The sequence below is a fragment of the Betta splendens genome, chromosome 11 (assembly GCF_900634795.4).
Source record: "Betta splendens chromosome 11, fBetSpl5.4, whole genome shotgun sequence".
Lineage (NCBI taxonomy): Eukaryota > Metazoa > Chordata > Actinopteri > Anabantiformes > Osphronemidae > Betta > Betta splendens.
In genome coordinates, this window is record NC_040891.2 from 10,494,406 (window position 1) to 10,513,170 (window position 18,765).

General features: G+C 46.3%; 1 protein-coding gene across 11 annotated transcripts in view; it reads right to left on the reverse strand.

Moving 5' to 3' along the window:
* Positions 1-18,765, reverse strand: part of LOC114865884 (CUB and sushi domain-containing protein 3-like) — a 215,636-nt gene that overhangs the window by 46,081 nt on the left and 150,790 nt on the right. For all 11 annotated transcript variants that reach the window (XM_029167379.3, XM_029167380.3, XM_029167378.3 and 8 more), the window contains 13 exons: positions 13,830-14,012; positions 13,319-13,645; positions 11,954-12,148; positions 10,688-10,826; positions 9,714-9,901; positions 9,285-9,473; positions 5,270-5,386; positions 4,791-5,006; positions 3,191-3,379; positions 2,101-2,201; positions 1,956-2,024; positions 1,710-1,866; positions 105-296 (listed from right to left, as the gene is read on the reverse strand). In XM_029167379.3, the coding sequence (XP_029023212.1) occupies positions 105-296; positions 1,710-1,866; positions 1,956-2,024; positions 2,101-2,201; positions 3,191-3,379; positions 4,791-5,006; positions 5,270-5,386; positions 9,285-9,473; positions 9,714-9,901; positions 10,688-10,826; positions 11,954-12,148; positions 13,319-13,645; positions 13,830-14,012 (2,262 nt within the window). The remainder of the gene's footprint in view (positions 1-104; positions 297-1,709; positions 1,867-1,955; positions 2,025-2,100; positions 2,202-3,190; positions 3,380-4,790; positions 5,007-5,269; positions 5,387-9,284; positions 9,474-9,713; positions 9,902-10,687; positions 10,827-11,953; positions 12,149-13,318; positions 13,646-13,829; positions 14,013-18,765) is intronic.

The following is an 18,765-nucleotide window of genomic DNA, read 5'->3' on the forward strand; positions in this document are numbered from 1 at the left end:
GCAGTATCGCTGAAAGCCTCTCCTCAGCTCTACCTCTCCCGCTTGTTAAAGAGGATCATTTAAAGTTCAGCCCGTAATTATGTGCATCCGGGCCTCTCACATACCGATGCATGAGGGCAGTGGGTTGTCCCAGGCCCTCCTCTCCCCCGTCATGCACTTCAGGGTGGAGGCTCCGTGCAGGGTGTACCCGGGCTCGCATCTGTACGTGATGCTGCTCCCCGAGAAGTGGCCCTGGTCGTTGACCTTGAAGCCGAACTGAGGCACGCCTGGGTCCTCGCAATGAGACAGCTCGAAGCCTAGACAAAGACGGACAAACAGCCTTTACAGTGTGTGCTGCTTAAAATACTCACCGAGGGACGTCCAGGCCCCGCCGGCGGAGGCAGAATTCGAGTTGTTTGGATGCACCGCACTATTCCCTTCATATCTGGCACACTCAACTGCTTTGGAGCCCGCTGATAGCACAGATCCAATTAAGCTCTCATCCAAATTTAATCATAAAAACAGAAAATAATACATGAAACATACTAATATTAGGACTGATTCCAGAGCGAATATACACTTGATCCAATTTAATGTTTTTCACAGTCTGTCTCTGTTTCTGTTGTAATATTCAAAATATTACCAAATAAATATATATATTGAAATCATTTGAAGAAAGGGATGTAAAGGCGGGCTGTATATAAATAGCTTATCCTTACAAAGCTATAAGGGTTTGATCTGAGGCATTACCTGGAAGGTATGTGAGCTAGGATTTGAGTGGTTTCCTAGAAACCAGCAGTGCAGAGAGGTGCATGTCTAAATCCATAAGAATTACCATTGTGCAATCATCCTGACACCCAGTTGTGACGGGCCGCCCGTCTGGAACTGTTCCCTGAGCAGTGAGCGCTCAGGGAAAACCCACGTTTCATGTATCCCAGCCTTTACTGTATATTGAACAACAGAGCTGGGGAGATGTGCTGCAGTCTTCTTTACCTCTGCCTCCGTGTGGAGCTCAAGCTTAAACCAAGCGGTGCTGCAGGAACGGAGACGTGAGCGCTGCTCTGCTCGACCCACAGCACAGACGCAGCACGGCTTCAAAGCCAAAGGATCCTGGATGACTCCGTTTAAACTCATTCTTCTAATTCCAACTACAGCACTGGTCTAAGAGGCCACGGCCAAATGTGGGCGGGCTTTAATGAACGTCACAACGCACCTTTAACACCCTGTTCCTGAGCTGAAACAAAGCCGAGAGCGGAGCTCTGTTAATCAAACGCCACAGGTTTCCTTCAGTGGAGGGATTCGCAACAGATGAGGATCGTCTTCAGTCAAACTGGAGCCGGGCGATCATTGAGGGGCGCGACTAGGATGCAGGAGCCGTTCTGATGGACGCTCCTCGTCCGCGTGAGTGGTTGAACCACATGGAGCCGTGCACAGACTAGCACGTCGGCCTGAGGTGAGTCAGCAGTCGAGCAGCTTTTATCTGATTGCGCCACTTGTACAATCACAGCAAGTGTTAATATTCCCCTTTACATAACTATCATTATATTTAATAACATGCTACTGCACCGGCGTTCTATATTTTACTTCATATAATTTTTAAGTACATACAACTCTGGAGTGTATACTTGTGTACTTCAGTACCCGTGTGCACAGGCCAATTCTCCTTCTTATTTATTGGTGGAGTTAGAACAAAACTGTAAACAACAGATTCTTTAGCTCAGTGAACTCACTGGAGTAGACCAGCTTGAATCCTTCCCCGGTGCTTTCCTCATCGGTGTAGAATTCCAGCCAGAGATGGTTGGAAGTGGAGATCAGCGTCAGGCCCAGCATGGACGATCCCGTGAAGGCGCCGAGGACCTGGGCCGTGTTGTCTTTCCCGTCATAAATCTGCAGCGACGCACGTACGCAAAGATCAATCGGGCTCCACTGTACGTCACAGGGTCTGTGTGTGTGTGTGTGTGTGTGTGTGTGTGTACCTTCAGTATGTCCCCCTGGGCCAGATGGAACGTTCTAGCAGAGATGTTGATGCCCTTCCCCGCCTGCACCTGCAGCCCACATCCACCGACATGTAAACACCAATGAACACCTCCCAGCGGCGCCCGCGTGACTGCAGCGACGTACCTGGATGCTGTAGATGCACTCGTGGTTGTTGTCATAGTTCATGGGGTAGTTCGGCGAGAGAAGGATGCCCTCGTTGTTTATGACCGAGGAGCCGCACTCGGCTGGTGACCAGGACAGAGCAGCAGAGCAGAGGGGGTACGTGTCAGAGGAGCAAACTTTTATTATACATCTTTGAGGATTTGAGTCGCTTTTGAAGGTTTTTCAGTATTATTGAATAAAAGTTTCAGATCACTGGATTCCTTCAGCTTTTCACTGAGGATGATGATGATTGATGATGAAGCAGCCGTATTGTGAGCCGGCTGCAGCCGTGGTGGCGCACGGGCCCATAGTAACATTCTGAATCTAATTTACCTAAACACAGGCTGTCTCCTCAGTTCGGATGTGCCCTTTATCTACCGCAGCTTTGTCTCGTCCCTCTCTTTTTCCGTCTTCTCCCCCTCTCTGTGTCGCTACTGGTGTAATAGTCATATTACAGCTGTCACATCGTCAATAAATCACACTGCTACAGTTTCCATTTAGTAAATTACCTTTCCACCCTCTCCCTCTTTAACTCCCTCGCTCCTCTCTCGCCCGCGCTACAGTGCAGCATGTGCCTCTCTCGCTCTCCTCTGCCTTCAACCTTCCCTCAACGCTGGCATGCGACACCACTCCGACCTTATTGCATTATGGGTCTCTGCATGTTAAAGGCACAGAACCACACGCGCCTTTAGCTCGTCGTCAGCAGCGGTTTGATGAACCTGGCGGCTTCTGCACACGTGCACAGCCCACGCCTCTCACCGTGTGGATAAAATCAACCCCGTGTGCTTTTATTATTGCTCCTCATTGATTTCACATTTGCAAACAAATCAATATCATTTAATATGTTTCCTGCTGAGAAAGATCCAGAAGTTACCGATGCTAACTGATGCTCAAACTGATGTTCTCCATTAACAGCACTGAGAGACGGCTTTTGTGTGGCTACTACACCCAGAGAATCCGGACACTGGGACAGATGCCAGGACTCACACTGACGACTCCCTGACACCATTTCCTCTGTGTTAGAAGAGTGCTACTAATATTAAAACAGCCATAAGCATTAGTACACACGTACCAACACATCTGGGGACAGGCGCGCTCCACATTCTTCGGCCGCCGCCCAGACAGATTAGCTCGGGCGCCCCCTCTAGTCTGTATCCCATGTTACAGGAGAAAGACAAGGTGTCTCCAACGCCAAAGCTGTAGCCGTTCCTCCGGCCGAAATGAGGCATTCCAGGATCCTCACATGGTTCCAAAGTATATTCTGCCAAAAACAACAGTAAACAAAGCCCGAAGGATCAGCTGTTTTTTATACACAGACTCATGTAACATTAGTACATGTACGTGTTCTCTAAAAGTTGACAATGAAAAAAAAAGTCAAATGCTTTTTAATCTATACTTTTTTGTAAGTTCTGTGTTAACGTGAGAAATTTCAAAATTATAGTGTAACGACAACCTTTAATAACTAATGATGTTAAAGCAACAAATTAATATTCGTCACCTTTAAAGTTCGAATAATTAATAGATAAATGAATATGAAAACCAGATTGAACTAAACAAGCTCAAATGTCGCAGGGCCGGGATCTCAGGGAGCCAAGCAGCAGATTTATTCCGTGGCTGTTGATGGGATGTGTATTTTCAGGACCTGCTACAGTATGACACAGCATGTTGATCACGCTAAAATTGGCAAGTCACATCTGTGGCGACACCTGCCATGTGTTCCATTCTGAGTAACAGCAGAGACCGGCTGGGCGGCTCTAAATGTCCCTCAGCACAGACTCACAGTCAAGTGCTCATTCATTTCGGGGATCTGAATTTATGGGATAGAAGCTGCATTGGACTGGTTTTAACTACACACCCTTAAAACCATTTCGGATGGTGGTGGTGTCAGAGTAACTGTGACTGGTGTGGTTTAACTGCAGATTTCAGGGAGTTTAATGTTGTGAAACCTTCCTCCTCTGTGCCTCTTTATTTCTTAAGGTACTCACAAGGTTTTATGACAATGTCTTGAAGCCAGTGGTGAAATATCTCTATTGAGCAGGAGAATATGAGTCAACTAAGCAACAGAGGCCTTGATCTCCTCATACCATTTCCTTTATACTGTGCAACTAGTGGGTGGATGATAAGACAAACAGTATGTACCCACAACACCTGCTTATTAGGTTGCATTTCATTAAATGACATTAATCTGTCAGCGATATGTGTGTTCACTTTTATCGAGGTCCGTTTTAGGAATTTGCTGGGTAAAAATAAAACAAACATGTACAAAGGAATCAGTCGACTAAAATATAATTAAGAGCGCATATTTGAAGTGGATGCTGTTTATTACATGTGAAGTAACCCCAGTGCAGCTTTTCTTACTACTGATTATTCTAAGTACTGTAAGTGGATTAAGACTACGTTATTCATTCAAAGCACAATTATGCACATTCAGTCATTAGATTTATTAATTTAATGGTGTAAATGTTTTATAACTGCCTAAACCCAATATAGATTTGCATGTCAAATGCTATCAAAGCGTTCCATCAGAAGAACAGAGACACATTCTTGTCCTCAAGGTGGATGACATATTCTCTTTGATGATCTAATTTAAGAGCCTTCTGATCACTTTAGAGCAATAGAGTGAATTATTTCTGGACCTGGTAACGGTACATGTCTATAGTCAAGTGAATTACCTGAGAAAGTTATGTTGAAGCCCTCGTATGAAATGGAAAAGTCAGAGATGAATCGAAGCTGGGCTTTGAAGTTGCCATAGAGACCAGCATTGATGTTGCTAGGCAACTCGTTGCCGGTCAGGCGAGCCAGTGGTTGAAGGAAACTCCCGTTCTCGGTAACTAGGAGGTAATCATGTTGGTCCTCCAGATGAAAGGAGTTGAACTGAAACTGGACTCCTGTTTCAAACGCACACAGGAGAGATGGGAGAGATCATCCTTTAAAGTTTGCTTGAGTCTCGGCTGCTTCATACTGTACCTGTGGAACTGCAGTGAGCAGTGAATCCCTTACATCACAGCCGGTAAATATCTATACAGTGTGCTTTTATTTTAAATATATACGTATAGTAGACTAGTAGTATAAATGTATGTAAGCTGCAGTGATGTACTGCTTGCTGCTGTCTCTATTAGTAATGTGAGGCTATACAGTATGTGTCTCTTGCCTTTCCCATGGCTGACTTCAACAGTCCAGGTACAGTTGAGGGATGAAGGGTAGCTGTCTGGATAGCCGGGGCTAAGGATGGTTCCCCAGGGACCTCTAACATCCCCGCCACACAGAGCTGAAAAGATTGAGAGAGACAGAGTTGGGGGGGAGAGAGAGAGAGCGGGAGAGAGAGGTAGAGATGTGTGAGACATGGGACAGAGGCAGAGAGAAGGTTAGCGTCAGGTTGTTAATAGCTAAAACAGATAATGCTTCCCTGAGGACGTTTAACACTTCCATATACACACATGTAGAGACACACACACACACACACACACACACACACACACACACACACACACACACACACACACACACACACACACACACACACACACACACACACACACACGCACAGATGCTGTGGAGGAGGAAGATAGAGCCAGAGAGAGAGGAATCCAACTCCCCACAGAGTTGTGGGTAGAAAGGTCTGCATGCATGAACGTGCAAAACCTTTGTACTGTCACATTAAGAAATGGGAAAACACTGATGCATCACAGTGTTCCTCAATAGCTTCACCTTAAGTGTTCAGACTGCTGCACAGCATAAAAATACCAGAAAGGTCAGAAAAAACCCTCTCTGTAAAGTTCTTTAATGTCCCTGAACTAAAAAACACCTGGATATGATGAAGTAGCTCTGCTTATACCTTCAGCAGTGTCAAGTTACAGAAATACATGACAACAGTATTCAACAAACAGCACACTGTGTACATGTACACTTTGTAGTGGCGCATCTCACAGGTCAGATTATGTGGCAGCACATGCTCAACATGCGACCACACACGAACAGCCCATGCATAATGAGAGCAGCACCATAAAAGCACATCTACATAAAACTACGAGCTGCAGCTGCCAACACATGGGCTATAAATAGTCCAAACGGGAGCACCTGTCCTCCGATAAACCAACAGGACTAAAGGAAACCATGCGGGTTCCACACCAGCAGAAGACATCAGCATCCTGGCTAAAAGGCCTGTTATGGAACAAATGGCCGTCTGGACAACAAGTGTAATTTTCTCTGCTGAGAAGTGGAAGATGTGAAAAGCTATTTGCAAGATTCCTGTTGCTTTGGGATGGACGGTCTCTGAACCCCTGCAATAGAAATAACAACAAAAACAAACGCTTCACAGTTATTTAAGCCACTTTCCCACGTCATTAATGCTGTGGAACGACTCCACAGAGTTCAGCCAGTCGAAAATGTCTAGTCTGTCTTTCAGTAATTCCGAGCGGTGGTTTTCGATGCAGTGGGCCAATGCAAATGTTTCTTAGGGAGTCCTTAAAACACACTAATCCTCACAGCAGCACCTCAGGATGACCCTGCGAGTTTGGCACCTAGTTGAGCTGTGCACATTGTTATGCAGCGAGAGACCTGTGGTCGCACAGAGTCGCTCGGAGCCGAGGTCCTCAGGTCCTCAGCAGAGCTGCTGCTCATTCTATGCATACTAATGCACGCATGTGTTGCAAGGTGCTTCATTTCTGCTCGGTCCAGTTGATTCATCCTACAGTTGGCTGACTGGCCTGTAATTTTCTCTTACAATGACCCTATAAAATGCCATAGCATTACCTCAAATGTGCAACGGAGGCAGAGCGGCGCGGAGAAGGTCAAAACTGAAAGTTCTGCTGAAGTTTCCTTGAGCAGGAAATTTTTACCAGGCCATGTCGCCGAGGAGCACGGTCACTGCTGACCAGCATCTCTGCAAGCGACGCTGCACATTCCCTCGAACCACTACACAGCATCAGGATCTTTACCCTCAATCTATGGTTAAACACCAGAAAGAGCATGAAATTACAACAGGACTAAAAACTACACACACACACACACACACACACACACACACACACACACACACACACACACACACACACACACACACACACACACACACAGCAGCCAGGAAGCTCAGTGCTACACACACAATGCTAATGCTAAGCTATGTGAGAATAGACTGCTCTACATTTCTGTCCCTGCTTGTTCCTTCGCTTCTTTCCGTGTCGCTCCATTTTCCACCATGCGTCAGATTCCGAACACTCAATTCAAATACAAGTTGGGACCCGAGCAACAAAAGGCTCAGACTCAGGCTCCTTTGCAGTAGGTCAGGATCGTGGCTGGCCACTTTTAGCCTTGCAGGGTCTCAGATTTAGAATCAAATGGATGGAAATCACTGCGGGTACACACAGTTTGTTGCTGCATGTACAGACGCAGCATCAAACACCAGCAGGGTGAAAATGTGCCTTTCTTCGCTTTGTGCTGTACTCTGACAAGTCACACCCGTGGACACTGAGGTGAGGGACCACGCAGCACACGGTGCAAAGGCCATCAGCTGTCAGTGCAGGGTGTGTGTAGGGTCTGGTCACATGTTAATGCTGGAGGGAAGGTAGGTGCCAATCTTACAATCTACACATACTAAAATATCCTCTAAAGTAAATGATTCTGGAAGCAAAAATGACTTGTTATTTAAAATTATTATGTTGGTCACAGCTTCATAATAATGTAGCATAATCTGGTTCTGATAAGCATCTAGGGATAAAATGAGCATTTCCTTTTAGGATCTTTCTAATAAGGTTATCACAAATTGTTTTTTTATCATACACTCTTCATCATAAGGATTTGTGGTACATTTTCGAGGATCGACTCATTGTGGAATGGCTGTCAGTCATCAGACGAGACCATTTCTTACCCTCCACAGGAGCAAATGGCTGCTATATTGGTGTGGTACATGCCGTGTAAACAGTCTAATGGCAGTGTTGATGGTGTTTACATGCTCAAGCTGCCTCCTTGTAGGAAACCGCTGCCAGTCTCAGGTATTGTGCAATTTCAATGTGGTTAACAAGCGAATAAGCCAAGAAGCTGGAAGCTGCAGCCATAAAAATGATGCAGCAGCGCCACATCTTTGTCTCCTGCCTCCTCTCCTGCTCAACCAGGACAAGGAGAGAGAGAGCACCAGAGAGAGAGAGAGAGAGAGAGAGGGCGAGAGGGCGAGAGAGAGAGAGAGAGAGAGGGCGAGAGAGAGAGAGAGGGAGAGAGAGAGAGAGAGAGGGCGAGAGAGAGAGAGAGATAGAGAGAGAGAGAGAGAGAGAGAGATACCCCTTTTCCCCTCATCTACTCCCATGTGCCCCTAACTCCTTGATTTGAGAGAGCAGAGAGAGGAGGTGACAGCCAACACAGGCTCTCGTCAACCTTACCTCAAACTTTCCTGTGTTCACTGTTCACACAGGAGAGGAGGTGACAGGAGGCACATGGATAAAAGCACCGCACAGACAGAGAGGAAGAAACACACATGTGGTGACGCAGAGCACACACAAACGCACGCAGACGCGCGCGCACACACACTCACGCACGCACACACGCACACAAACTCGCACGCACGCACGCACGCACGCACGCACGCACGCACGCACACAAACTCGCACGCACGCACGCACGCACGCACGCACGCACGCACGCACGCACGCACACACACACACACACACACACACACACACACACACACACAGATGTCTAATCTTCTCCTCAAATCGCACCCTATCAGCCACAGCAGCCTTCACTGCAAATTGCCCCATACACCAAAGTGTGTGAGTGTGTGTGTGTGTGTGTGTGTGTGTGTGTGTGTGTGTGTGCACATGATCGTGTGTATGTGGTTCAACCATTGATTTCGTCATAGAAAACATGTTCTATGGGAATCATTTTTCTCTCAAAAATGTTTGGGGACGCGTCTATAGAAATGATTATTATCTCACTGAAACTATATTCTACTAATTATCTGATAAGTATGAATGTCATTTTTCAAAAGTGAATATTTCTCAACATTTGGAATGAGACTGCACATTACTGCCATACATGGCTGCCCATACACATCGCTTGGGTTGTGATAATAAATCAGGCGATAAAGGAAAATGTGTCAACTTAAAATAAACCAGGCTCCGTGTGATAGATCACACGGCCTTGCCTGCGGGTCGGAGGCTCTTTCTGACAGTTACCGTCACATGTGGGCAACGGGTGGCTCCACCAGTGGTTCTTCTCACACACTAGCGGCTCCTCGTGGCTGAGTCTGTAGCCAGAATCGCAGCCAAACGACACGGTGGACCCGATGGAGAAGTCCTGTCCGTAGCGAATGCCGTTGACAGGGATCCCAGGGTCCAGACACGAGTAGCTGTCCACTGTAACGCCTGCAAGGAAAGGTTGCATCCACTTAACGACGAGCTGACAGATGGTGGGCATCATTCATATTCATATAGGGGTCCACGCTGTGAGGTCATGGTATGTCGCGGGTAGAGACTAATGATGAGCTTGTAAACCTGTCTGAGAGGCTACTTACAGCACTGGGCTCCCAGAATGATCACAGCTATTAAACCAAGTCCTCGTGAGAATCAAGCGAGAATCAATGTGCTTATTTGTTTCTGACTTACTTTCATATAATATTTTGAAGCCGGCGTTTGATCGGCTGTTATCTGTAGTGAACAGCAGATAAAGGAAGTTGCTGCTGCTGAACAGGAACTGAGGCACCTGGGTGCCATTAAAGGACCCGACGAGCGCAGACAGGAGGTTCGGCCCGTCGTGGATCTCCAGGAAGTCGTAGCCCAACTCTGTCTGGAACCTGTGATGGCAAAATAGCACAAGGCGTTTTCTTGATCACTGCTCTGATGCCGGTAATTATTCTGTCCATGTGATCAAAGGCTGCTATCTCCTTCTGGAAGGAAAGCATTCATGTTAAATTTAAAAGAATGAAGGCAGCTTCGCACTTATGATCTTCACATTATGCAGAGTCTATTTGTAGCAATCGTGACAAAATGCACGTTTCAAAGTCTGTCTAATCGGCTTCTGTGTGCGATTCTTTGTGGTGTGTTTAAATGCTCACAAGGTCACTTAAGGCTTTTATCTCTTTGATGGCCAACAAGGCCAATTAACAACACGGCAAATTAAAAATGACAAATATCCAAACTTCAAACTAATCACTATTGGCTGAGTTAATACGCTGCAGGGAGACGGACGTTAAACTGATCCGTCCGCCTTCCACAACCTCTAAAACTTCTCTTAAATAGATGTTACAATGAAGTAAAGTTGAAACAGATGCAGATCCAGTAAAAATTGATCCTCTGAATTCTTGCTCCCGTCACAGATTCACAGCTCAGAGATTTATAACATGAGCCAATGTATTGCACATCCATTCTATTTTAATTAATCAGCCATATCCATATTAATTATACAGCCTATGAAATTTACGAGTTCATTACTTTACTCTCGCTGAATCCCCATCAACATTAGGTCCAGTGAAACCTTGTTGCTCAGACTGATGGGGACTCTGATAAATCGGCCTGGTTCTACCTGTTTGAAGCTCCGAGAGCCTCAATAATCTGCAGAATTACAGTATTATGCCACCCACCTGTCAAATGTGATTTTGATGGAGCGTCCAGGTTCTGCTTCAATCACCCACTCACAGCTGAGGGAATCTTTATAATAACCAGGCCACCCAGGAGACAGAATCACTCCGCTCGGGGCTGAATAGTGGCCTCCACACGGGGCTGGGGAGAGCGAGGGTCGAGGACGGAGAACATGAATAACAGGAAGCTGGGAGATGATTTGGCCACTCAAAGCTATTCTATTTTGACTCCAATCAGTCTTGATTTGCTGCAACAGTAAACTACTTCCTGATACAGTACATGCTGTGCTTTTACAAAAACGAAGTTTATTAGGCATTCGGTCCAGTTCACACAGTGGCTTTATGCTCTTTGAACTGAAACTATTTACGTAAGAAGCTGCGAGAGACAAAAATATAAACTTGTCAATCACTTGTAAATAAATTTTGGCAGAGTAGAACACACTTTTAGGAGATTCTAACCAAATACTTTTAAAATAAGACAACAGACAGTTCTGACACTAACTAACTGATTAACACACGCACTGCACCACATTCATTAAAAATAAACTCAGGACACATGTTTAATCAGTGTGTCATTAATAAAGTCATACATATCCAACTGCTTTCCACATATTACAAGAAGGACGATGAATCCCCAAAGAAGAGGCAATTTAGGAAACGGCACAATCACAATTCAAAACCCTCAAACAACAGGACATTAATTGTTACCATTGTGTTAATTTAGCCAGAAGCCAATCTGCTCCTTCAACGTGATCATGTTTAACTTAGTGCCTCAAGTTCATTTGTTCTCATCTGTAGTAAATACAAAAAAGTGGATTTCTGATTCAAGTAGGTCACGCAATAACCACAATGGATGTGGGGACATTAAATAACATGGAGCATAATCACAGTAATGCGGGCCTCCTTTGTACATGTACTACAGTGGCTGTGTGACACTGTCATGTCCTCAGATAATCACGTCTGCTTATTGACTGACAGCGTCGACCCAATGCTCCATCCGAACAAAACAGGTCAAGGCCACTTTTCTATTTTAACCCACTCACGACGCGTTAAAATCACATTCAGGTTACAGGTCATCTCCACAGACCTCTGCGCACACAGAAGGAGCCTCAGTGCTCAGCATGGATACATGCTGTATCTGTGGCCACCTCCACCTCTTTTCCCACTGTCGCCAGTAATTCCCACCTCCTCCCTGCAGGAATGAGGATGTCTTGGATGACACACTGTCCTCACGTTAACAGTTTCATCAGCTGTCTAGTCACTATTTACCTTCACATTTCGGGATGGGCCCGCTCCACATGACTTTTCCTCTTTCTATCTGACAGGAGATGGTCTCGGTCCCTTGGGTTTTGATGAAACCGTCCTCGCAGACCACGGAGATGGAGCTGCCGAGCTGGAAGCTGTCGCCAAAGCGCCGCGCGTTGATGGGAATGCCAGGATCTGGGCACTCGTTGTGGCCGAACGCTGGAGAAGAGATTCATTCACTTAAAACAGGGTCAATAGTTTTAGTTAAAAAGACTTTTTCGTTTTTTAAAATCTGAAAACCAGTCAAACTGATATATCACTGCATTTTAATGTGAGGTGATGTAATGTTGAGGAAAACTCTCCAGCATTTCGGGAAATGTGTCTGTTTGCGAACTAACCAGTCGGAACAAAAGATCAATATCAATTTCCATGTCTGTTTGTTTGGTATGGGGCCGTGTTTAGCTTGAATTAGCTCAAAGCCGTGGAGCGGAGGCAGCGCGGCTCTCCTCCATCAAACACGCGCCCGCCGCCAGAATCAGAACTTTTATTTACTGCACACGTTCCGCGTCTCACCAGCAGCTCATCGATACATCTAAGAGTCAGCTGGGTTTTGATCAATTACCAAAGTTTGTCCGGCTGACAACTTTACAATGAAGACAGAGCCTCCAAAATGCTAAAAGGGCCTCAGACGCGCATGCTGTCGATTCTATTTGGATGCGGCGCCCAAACGGGCCGCTTTGGAGGGTGAGGGAGTGGCTCCTGACTAAACGCGTGCAGGACCTCTGTCGGCGCCGGCCGCACCCAGATGAAAATGGCTTCAATCTTCCAGCTCTGTGCGCGACAACAAAGCGCCGGAGGAGGACTTTCTCGTTCCCGTCTGCAGCCTACACCTCTATTTTTAGCCGCTGGAGCGACAAACTGACCCGTCTTGAACGAAGCGTTTTGTCTCTTGCGGAACTGCTCTTTGTGTCGTTGAATGAGGTGGGTGTGGGAAAATGAATTAACATTTAACTTTTACTTAAAAGGGACGTTCAAACATAAAAAAAGAAGGGAAAAAGGAATAATTTTATATTTCACATTATTGATGAAGTGATGAAGGGATCTACTGATGGATATAGTAAACGCATATATGCTCCACCTTCTACATATATTGAAAACCTCACCAGTGAAGACCACGTCTCACATTGAAGCAGGGCCAGGCCGCGGTTGCATTCTGCTGTCCCAACACTAGATGCTGCTAAATCTTTCACATTTTAAACATTGTGCCAGTAATTCTGGGCTACTTTAACCCCCTTTGTGAATCTCATAATGATCCATAGTTTGATTCTCAGCTGAGGCACATAAGTCTATACTGTGATGGAAGTAATGGTAAATTGCTAGAAAACCTACTGCTGTAAGTGATATTGAAGCCTCTTCCTGACATGGAGTGATCAGCCTGGAACTCCAGCCTGAGCGTGTTGGTGTTGGACGTCAGATGCGAAGGGCTCTCGGCGCCGGAGAACCTCCCGATGACCCCGGCGTCGTTGGTCTCGCCGTCCTTCACCGTCAAGGAGTCGTAGGGCGCCTCAAGGTCAAAGTCATTAAAGGCCAAGTGGATTCTGGAGCCTGGGTCCGACTGGATGAGCCACACGCAGTTCATGTTGTTCCCATAGCCTTCTGGGTAATCTGGGGAGAGCACGGTTCCCGAGGGAGCGGTGAAGTTGGACATGCAGGGGACTGTGGAAAAAAGGGGAGGGAAATGAGATGCACCCAAATACATTATTCTGTATCATTGCATTTTCAGTCATCAACCGCTTCAGGCCGCAATAAACGCTGTCCTGTCGCCATGGTGACAGGTCAGACTGCATTCAACCGAGCGCCTGTAGCATGTAAGTCATGCTTGGATTATTCTAATACTTACATATGCATATAGGGATGTTTGCTGACCACTGATTGTTGTCTTGGCAGGAGATTGTTCTCTCTCCAATGAGCTCGAAGCCAAACTGGCACTCGAATCTGAGGATGCCGCCGTTGGAAAAGCTGTCGCCCTCGCGTATTCCGTAGAGGGGCGTCCCGGGGTCGCCGCAACTCTCTTTGTCTATTTCTACAAAGACAGGGGTTTCAAAAGATGACATTAGCATCCGTGCGCACCTAAAGAGCAGGCGAGCGGCCGCTGGTTTGAAAGTCATTTCCTTAAATGCGGGGAACGGGCGTCGAAATGTCAACAGAGAAAAGTGCCCCAATCGCCACCACCTGCTCCGTTCTGATTTGGCTAATCAGCTGCTTAATGGGAGGTGGTTCATTTAACCGGACGCTTTCTTGCTTGGTGGTTGCTCATGCTATGGTGGCAGCCTTGGAGGACCTGCTTCTTCTTCTGCGGCTCCTCCGGGTGACGTTATCTGAAGATGCCTCCCCGCTGCCATTGAGACATATTTGAATAAGCCACAGGGGCGTCAGCCGCGCTCTGCCGTACTGCCAGCGTCGCTTTGTGCTTTCGCTCCCGAGCGAATCTCCATTTTTGCTGCTGTCCGCTTGTATCTTGTCCTCCTCTTTGTTCCTGAGCGTCGCTTTTTGATCTACTACCCGCGTTTCGACCCGCTACCTGTCGCTCGCCCGCCTGCCTTGTCCAGGTCCTAGACAATTTGTTTAAGTCTCTTTAAATCTATCTGCTCAGCCTCGGAGTGTGTTTGGAGTCCAGCTTTCAGGCATCTGCAGACATATATACGTGGTCACCTTTCCCACCCGTGAAACGCTTCAAGAATCATCATGAATTCTGAACAGAGTGCACTGACTCCTCATTGAGTTTCTACCTGACTCCTTCTGTTGTTTTCTCCATCATGTTGGACAGATCCTTCTTTGATTCTACATAATGTATGTCACTGTACTTCTGTGTTGCTGCATGTGGCATTTCTGGAAATAAACCCTCTGTTCTTTCCCCCTGCTCTTTTCTTCTATTTTCTGTATTATTTACCAGAGTAGCCCATGGCGTGAAGCAAAGCCCTGCTCTTTGTGGGCACGTTCCGCTCTTACTATATGTATGTGTGCGCCGCACGCGTCCGAGTGCGCGTTGGTGATGTATTGCATTAATTTCCATCATGACATCGTCTTTATGAGAGCCACAGACTCGACCAATCACGAGCGGCCTAACGCACGGACTCGCGGGGGGGGGGGGGCGCACACGCCGAGCGGGAGGATGGAGAACAAATTGCTTTAGAGAGAGGAGAATGTTCCTACACCACCACGCTTCACACACGCGCACGCGTTACTGTACAGCATCACCACAGCATCACACACAGGTACAACACACTGCTCACACACACACACACACACACACACACACACACAGAGTCAAATAATCCTATTCTGCATGTAACAACAAGGCTGACGGCTTCACAAAGGGGATTAGACTCTTTAAAGTATGTATGTGCGTGAACTAACTCACCACTGTGTTCGTGATTACGCGCTGAGCTCCGCTATATGCAGCGTTTTGGAGGCTGGAGACTGAAAAAGCAGTATTTCTCCTATGTGACCGTGGATTTTGGAACTGGGTCGTCAATAGCAACCGAATGCTAAATGCGTTGTTGCATAATCCGCTGTGTGTCATGTGCGTCGCATCGGGTTAAATAAGGAAAAGCAAAACAACAAAAGCGTCAAATAATGATCTAAGTTGGCTAAAACGGGCACAGAGGAGGAGGAATCGATACAATCTATTATTTAAACGCGAGCAAGTTTGCTGTGTGAAAGAAGCACCAGGACCTCCACCCGGTCTAAACAGCTCGCACTCTAAAGGGAGTGGCTCAAATTGACTTGTTCACTCTCCAGACGTCGCCGAGGACGGTCTGTTGAATGAAAATGATCTCATTCATTACACTTGCAACACAAATTTCCTGCCTCTCACAGGTTCCACAACAGGCCACCGAGGAGCTTTTGAGGATTAATGTGACGGGAGATGTGGGCGAGAAAGACGTGGTTTCTGTTCTCATTAAAAGGCACAAACTCTCTCTCGCTCTCGTCACCAAAAGGGCACAAAATGTTTTTTCTCCCCTTTACTCAATCGTGTAACTCCCAAACACCTATAATTGTCCCTGGATTGGACTTCAGGATCACAGACAATAATTGGGCTGCTTCCTTTGATCTGGACACATCAGGGTGCATCACTCCAGTCGGCTCTGACCTTGTACAGTAATAGACTTGTGATTCCAACATAATCAGTGAATTTCAGGATGTGCCTGTGCCCACAAAGATTCCTGTAATCATCCGTATACTTAAGGGACAGGTGACAAAACAAGGCATCCGCATGTCACAGGCATTTTTGTAATTTTTAACCCATTGAGACATTACTGATACTCCCCTTCCAACAACAACATCACAATGAAAGAACTATGTTACACGAGAAGACGCCCTGCCACAATTGTACCTAAGAAAGGGTTAATCAGCTGTTACCAAACCCTTTTTCTGCGTTTAGAAAAAATGAGGAGTCTAATGAGCTCTTAACCATCTGGTTCTGCTCCTTGATGAGCCTTTCAAACGGCTTCATGACCAATGAGAACCAAACAGCACCTCATTAGTTCTACTAAGCAGAACATTGTTTAATCAATCACTGTCCATTTAATCAGTTTGAGAATTTAGGAAACACCGTAGTCGCAGCGTTTGACAGTTCAAATGACCGGCAGGCAACACACAAATACAAGTAATTCTTCAAAGAGTCATTATGTCTGCTCAGTTACACAATGTGATGTGATTTGAAATGTATGGAATAAATTATTAAGGCCTAACGACAGAAACAATCAATTTCAGACTGAATTTGGACTCAGTGAACTATAGATATAGTATTTTCATACCACTGGCCATAAGGGAAGTGAGCATTACATGAGTCAATAATGTATGAATGGAAAACAAAAAGCTGTTTACAGAAAACCCTGCTCACATGTTGCAGCACACAGCCACAGTGTGTCTGCGCCTCACTACCCCAACATCAAGATTACCCAGAGTAAAACCCAGCCGCATTTATGGGTATCGTGCAAATTAATATTTCATGAATTCATATCGCAGCCACTGTGAAAGAAGTGCTGTATAATGCTGTGTGATTAGATTAGAAGCGTCCTGCTGCAGCACAGGAAACGTCCCGCTAAGGCTGGAGGAACGGCGCGTCCAGCTGCGGAATGTGGTTCAATCCATGGTTTGCATATGTAGAGGATGTTGTGTGGACAAAGACATGCTGCAGATGTGGATCAGACCCACACAACTGAGCACACACACACACACACACACACACACACACACACACACACACACACACACACACACACACACACACACACACACACACACACACACACACACATGAAAAAGCCATGGAAGCAGGGGTCAACTGTGCTGTAAAAAGCCACCTTGACACCTTTTCCTTCAATAAAACCCATCATATATTAAAAACCATAAAAGGAGAATGTAAAAATCTAAAATAAAATCTCCACAGCAAGAGCAGACATTAAGATCCAGATGATGCGATGCTGCAGGAAAGACGAGGGACGAGAGGAGGAGACGCCTCCCTCGTGAAATCAGGTGTTTGATGCATGGGCCTTAGCTGCAGACTAATAGCAGCTGAGCTAATAGCATGTAAAAGATTAACTTAGCAACATGTAGCAGTGCATCCAATTAGATAAAAGGCATTCATCACCTCATATCACCCGGCCTACAACTGGCTGCAGCGGCTCCTCTGTGTTTACGCTGCGCTTCATAATCTCCCAGCGCAGCGTTACATAACACACGATGAGAAGCAGGCGCTTTAGGCCGTGACTCATCGCCAAAATCGCCCATTGACAAGGATTTCATTGAGGACGGATGGAGAGGGGGATCGCTGATGTGCGGCACCCACCGCAGTCCGTCTGACATTCACGGGCCTTATCTGTGGTCTGAACATGGCTTCAGCAAGCAGCAGGTGACTGAACCCAGTGAGCGCCCGGGACTGTTTCAACAGACAGGAATTAGCTGCTATCCCTAAGTGGATCAGCAGGTTTACTCCGCGTGGAGAGCTGAATCCTGCATCAATCCACTTGGCAGCTGCTGTATTAAATTATAGACAGCGACGGCGGAGGTGTAAAACCCCACTCCGGGTGGGTTCTTGAACGCGACGCGGGCCGGCGGAGCTTGAACAGACTCGGCAACCCAATCAGTGAGTCACTAAATTGCGAGAGGAGCAACTTAAACAGGTGTCGCCGTCCCTGGCAGCCACACGCCGAGCCTCTTTGCCTACCGAGAACATAACTGCAGGGTTAACAGAGCGGAACCTCGGTGTAGAATATTTCTCCTGGAAGCTGCGGTCTCGTCCACCCAGGAAAATCCAGCACGTGGCTTCTGCCCGCTCCCCGTTTCCTAAATCTGGCATTTGAGATTGAACGTTATTCTTAACGTGGATGTGGAGACAAAAACAACAAAAAAACATTTAAATGCTATTTTGTGCTAACACTGCACTGTGTTACACAAAGTTATGCATTAAAAACTGACACAAAACTAAAGCGAGTGAATTGGAGTGAGTGCACTGTGCTATCTGTTACAGGCGCCTCGCGGGACATGTTTTAACCATTGTTTTTTTTTGGCTATTTCTATTTCCAAATCAGCCAAAAAAAGCCCGATTGTAAGTCAGTCGACATTCTCTGAACAGACGCAGATAAAACCCGACATGCATCCATGCATTGACACGCTCAATTTCTTTTTCATTTCATAGAAAACAAAAACAAATCACTGAGACGCTGTTTTATTGTTGCTGCGCTCCGACCATAAAGCTAATTTAAAGCAAATATTATGCTTTGAAACGACTTATATGAAGGTGTTGTAAACATACCAATATCCATCCCCAC